Source organism: Penaeus chinensis, chromosome 37, assembly GCF_019202785.1.
Source record: "Penaeus chinensis breed Huanghai No. 1 chromosome 37, ASM1920278v2, whole genome shotgun sequence".
Lineage (NCBI taxonomy): Eukaryota > Metazoa > Arthropoda > Malacostraca > Decapoda > Penaeidae > Penaeus > Penaeus chinensis.
In genome coordinates this window covers 15,059,963-15,064,962 of record NC_061855.1, presented here as the reverse complement: position 1 = coordinate 15,064,962, position 5,000 = coordinate 15,059,963, and the positions used below count along the sequence as shown (strand labels likewise).

The 5,000-nt window shown below is 49.3% G+C and overlaps 1 protein-coding gene across 1 annotated transcript in view; it reads left to right on the top strand.

Annotated features, from left to right (window-relative positions):
• The window catches only part of LOC125045243 (putative ATP synthase subunit f, mitochondrial), an 11,206-nt gene extending 7,076 nt beyond the window's left edge, over positions 1–4,130 (top strand). The window contains exons 3-4 of the mRNA XM_047642420.1: positions 543–636; positions 3,843–4,130. Of these exons, the coding sequence (XP_047498376.1) occupies positions 543–636; positions 3,843–3,871 (123 nt within the window). The 3' untranslated portion in view covers positions 3,872–4,130. The remainder of the gene's footprint in view (positions 1–542; positions 637–3,842) is intronic.
• The last annotated feature ends 870 nt before the right edge of the window (positions 4,131–5,000 follow it).

Genomic DNA, 5,000 nt, shown 5'->3' with positions numbered 1-5,000 from the left:
TTAACTGTACCTGCACTGCTGTTGCTGCTCCACCAGTGCTAATGAACATGTGCTTACATTTGTGTGTGTGTGTGAACATACATAAAATGCAATTTATTTGTACTTCAAGTTGGAATACCTAACTCTTGTTAATTTACTCAGATGTGATTGCAACAGTGTAATGGATTTCAAGTAATGATTTAATAAACTGCATTATTGCTTAGAATAATTATTTACAGTTGGGGGGTGGGAGGCCTTTAAAAGTCTTTATTTTCAAGTCTTCCAGCTCTTTTTCAAACTATTATAATGGATAATTGCTTGTACATATTTTTGAATAGAAAATATGAAATATTAATCAAAATATATGCAAATTTTCCTGAACTTCAAATATCTAACAACTTTAAAATAATCAATCTCATTTTGGTCATAAACCAAAAGAGTACTAGGATATTTAATAGATAAATTATGATGCTTTGGCCTGGTCTTTCACCAGTATGCATGAGGATTTATTGTTAAATCTGGTAACAAGTTGAAAATAATGAAATATAAAATCTTTATTCCAGTATGTCCAGCCTAAGAAGACTGGCATTGCCCCCTTCCTGCAGCTGATGGTGGGGTCCATGGCCTTCTTCTATATGCTCAACTACGGCAAAATGGGTAAGGGCTCCTCTACCTCCTCCTCTTCCTCCTCTTCCCCCGTTCTCTGCCTCCTCCTCTTCCTCCTCTTCCCCCGTTCTCTGCCTCCTCCTCTTCCCCCGTTCTCTGCCTCCTCCTCTTCCCCCGTTCTCTGCCTCCTCCTCTTCCCCCGTTCTCTGCCTCCTCCTCTTCCCCCGTTCTCTGCCTCCTCCTCTTCCCCCGTTCTCTGCCTCCTCCTCTTCCCCCGTTCTCTGTCTCCTCCTCTTCCCCCGTTCTCTGCCTCCTCCTCTTCCCCCGTTCTCTGCCTCCTCCTCTTCCCCCGTTCTCTGCCTCCTCCTCTGCCCCCGTTCTCTGCCTCCTCCTCTGCCCCCGTTCTCTGCCTCCTCCTCTGCCCCCGTTCTCTGCCTCCTCCTCTGCCCCCGTTCTCTGCCTCCTCCTCTGCCCCCGTTCTCTGCCTCCTCCTCTGCCCCCGTTCTCTGCCTCCTCCTCTGCCCCCGTTCTCTGCCTCCTCCTCTGCCCCCGTTCTCTGCCTCCTCCTCTGCCCCCGTTCTCTGCCTCCTCCTCTGCCCCCGTTCTCTGCCTCCTCCTCTGCCCCCGTTCTCTGCCTCCTCCTCTGCCCCCGTTCTCTGCCTCCTCCTCTGCCCCCGTTCTCTGCCTCCTCCTCTGCCCCCGTTCTCTGCCTCCTCCTCTGCCCCCGTTCTCTGCCTCCTCCTCTGCCCCGTTCTCTGCCTCCTCCTCTGCCCCCGTTCTCTGCCTCCTCCTCTGCCCCCGTTCTCTGCCTCCTCCTCTGCCCCCGTTCTCTGCCTCCTCCTCTGCCCCCGTTCTCTGCCTCCTCCTCTGCCCCCGTTCTCTGCCTCCTCCTCTGCCCCCGTTCTCTGCCTCCTCCTCTGCCCCCGTTCTCTGCCTCCTCCTCTTGCCCCGTTCTCTGCCTCCTCCTCTTGCCCCGTTCTCTGCCTCCTCCTCTTGCCCCGTTCTCTGCCTCCTCCTCTTGCCCCGTTCTCTGCCTCCTCCTCTTGCCCCGTTCTCTGCCTCCTCCTCTTGCCCCGTTCTCTGCCTCCTCCTCTTGCCCCGTTCTCTGCCTCCTCCTCTTGCCCCGTTCTCTGCCTCCTCCTCTTGCCCCGTTCTCTGCCTCCTCCTCTTGCCCCGTTCTCTGCCTCCTCCTCTTGCCCCGTTCTCTGCCTCCTCCTCTTGCCCCGTTCTCTGCCTCCTCCTCTTGCCCCGTTCTCTGCCTCCTCCTCTTGCCCCGTTCTCTGCCTCCTCCTCTTGCCCCGTTCTCTGCCTCCTCCTCTTGCCCCGTTCTCTGCCTCCTCCTCTTGCCCCGTTCTCTGCCTCCTCCTCTTGCCCCGTTCTCTGCCTCCTCCTCTTGCCCCGTTCTCTGCCTCCTCCTCTTGCCCCGTTCTCTGCCTCCTCCTCTTGCCCCGTTCTCTGCCTCCTCCTCTTGCCCCGTTCTCTGCCTCCTCCTCTTGCCCCGTTCTCTGCCTCCTCCTCTTGCCCCGTTCTCTGCCTCCTCCTCTTGCCCCGTTCTCTGCCTCCTCCTCTTGCCCCGTTCTCTGCCTCCTCCTCTTGCCCCGTTCTCTGCCTCCTCCTCTTGCCCCGTTCTCTGCCTCCTCCTCTTGCCCCGTTCTCTGCCTCCTCCTCTGCCCCCGTTCTCTGCCTCCTCCTCTTGCCCCGTTCTCTGCCTCCTCCTCTCTGCTCTCTGCCCCTTCTCTGCCTCTCCTCTGCCCCGTTCTCTGCCTCCTCCTCTGCCCCGTCTCTGCTCCTCCTCTGCCCCTTCTCTGCCTTCCTTGCCCCGTTCTCTGCCTCCTCCTCTGCCCCGTTCTCTGCCTCCTCTTGCCCTTCTCTGCCTCCTCCTCTGCCTCCTCCTCTGCCCCCGTTCTCTGCCTCCTCCTCTGCCCCCGTTCTCTGCCTCCTCTCTCTGCCCCGTTCTCTGCCTCCTCCTCTGCCCCGTTCTCTGCCTCCTCCTCTTGCCCCCGTTCTCTGCCTCCTCCTCTTGCCCCCGTTCTCTGCCTCCTCCTCTGCCCCGTTCTCTGCCTCCTCCTCTGCCCCCGTTCTCTGCCTCCTCCTCTGCCCCCGTTCTCTGCCTCCTTCCTCTGCCCCCGTTCTCTGCCTCCTCCTCTGCCCCCGTTCTCTGCCCCGTTCTCTGCCCCCGTTCTCTGCCTCCTCCTCTGCCCCCGTTCTCTGCCTCCTCCTCTGCCCCCGTTCTCTGCCTCCTCCTCTGCCCCCGTTCTCTGCCTCCTCCTCTGCCCCCGTTCTCTGCCTCCTCCTCTGCCCCCGTTCTCTGCCTCCTCCTCTGCCCCCGTTCTCTGCCTCCTCCTCTGCCTCCTCCTCTGCCCCCGTTCTCTGCCCCCGTTCTCTGCCTCCTCCTCTGCCCCCGTTCTCTGCCCCCGTTCTCTGCCCCCGTTCTCTGCCCCCGTTCTTTGGTTCCTCCTCCATCTCGAGATCATCATTGTTCTGGGGGTCCTCTTAAATTTAAAAAGATCTTACAGTTTAAAATTTGTTCAGATTGTAGTCCAGTTTTTTGTTGCTGTAATACTTGTAGGTGTGACTTTCATTATATGCTGTTTTTTTGTTGTTGTTGCAAACTTTAATCCCCTATAATCACTTAATATGTTAAATATTGCATATTTCATTAGTAATTTTTTATAATCCTTATGTATTGAGAGTTGTTGTTTTCTAGGAATGATGCCATTAGTCCTGGATGTAATTTATAATTGTACCAAGTTTTACTTAATATTCAATCATTAGCTATCTTATTTTCCTTCAAGACAAGCATATTGTCTACATTTGGTGTGGAGTAGGAGGGGGGGGGGGGGGTCATACAAGAGATGTATACCATAAGTGTATGCCTATTATGTAAAGCTCTAGAACTGTAGACCAATAATTTGTGATAAACTGAAAGGTTAGGGCCTGGAGTTGGCAGCAAAATTCTGGCATTATGATTGTGTGTGTGGGGGGGATAGTTTGTCTCTTGTTTTCCATTTCATAGTATTGTCATTTTTTTCACTGAATTCATTAACATATAAAATAAAGCTTTTGTCTTGGAAAATGCCGTATCTTCCTTTCTCCATTTTTTTGATAGCATGTGCTAAATAATTCAGTAAACCTACTAATTGAGTTGTATAAAACAATTTGGTTTGTTTATTTTCCTTCATCATACAATATTTTTTTAAGATCCCAACATCTTCCAAATACACTGAACTTAATCTTTTCCCTTTCCCTTCTTCCAGTTCACCACAGGAACTACAAGCACCACTAAAGCATCAGCAGTCAAGCTCCTTCATTGCCAGTGCTATCTCAGTCCTTCTGCCACCAGTGGACAAGCACAGGAAATGCCATTTGTAATCGTAATTTAGAAGAGGGAAAAAGAACTTGTGTACTGACTCCTCCAAAATTATCAGGCTGCCTCTTGTTCATTGGCTGCTTGTCAAAAAAAACATCTTTTTGAATGTATAAACTTGTAAATGACCTAAGTACCATGTATCTTTATGTATAAAATAATAAAAAGTTGAAATCTACCAGAATGTGTATATATTCATTTCACAACTTTCACCAAGGACAGAAGAAATAATTGTTAAAATAATTATACAGTTTTATTTCATATCTTGACATCCCTATTTACAAATGTAAAAACACTTTACAAACTTGAACATGTTAAATCACTGAACTTTGTGCACAATTAGGCTATCCAAAATGATGGCTGGTGCCCATTGCCCCACTGTCTTTTAATGAGGAAAAATCAATAAGAAAACAAATGGAGAATATAATACCAAGACACTAAACTTGCAATATATATATAAATGGGCCACCAAAATGAAAAAGATTAAAAAAAAGGGGGAAATCTGTCAATGTCCAACTTGGAAGTTGTATGTATGAATAAAGAAAAAAAAAAATTGGACATACATTCTCCGCTCCATTCTAAAATTTTAAAAATTATGTATATATGTATATATAACTTGCCGTCGAGCGCACAAGTCTGCTTTCCTACATCCAAACACTTAGTTGAGGTTTAAGTAAACCTGGAAGAAAGGGAACTCTCCGACTTTCTGCGAACACCTCATCCTTGTATTTAACTTGGGGGAGGGGGGGATGGTAGGGAGAGCAAGGAAAATGGGACTTGGTGATATATATATAATAATGATAAAAATACAAACTACTAATAATAAAATATAATTTAAATGGCACTCCCTTCAAAAAAGTATTGTTGCAATTAGCACCTTGAAAAACTTGTCTAAAACCAATTTCTTCCTCAACTGCCTCTTGAATGAGGGAGGGGGGGGGGGGAAGGAGGGACTTTATTCCAGCCACAATTCTCCGAGTTTATAAAGTTATTGTCCATCCTTCCTTCATTTACCAAGTCTGTGCTGTACATTGCTGGAACACCCCCC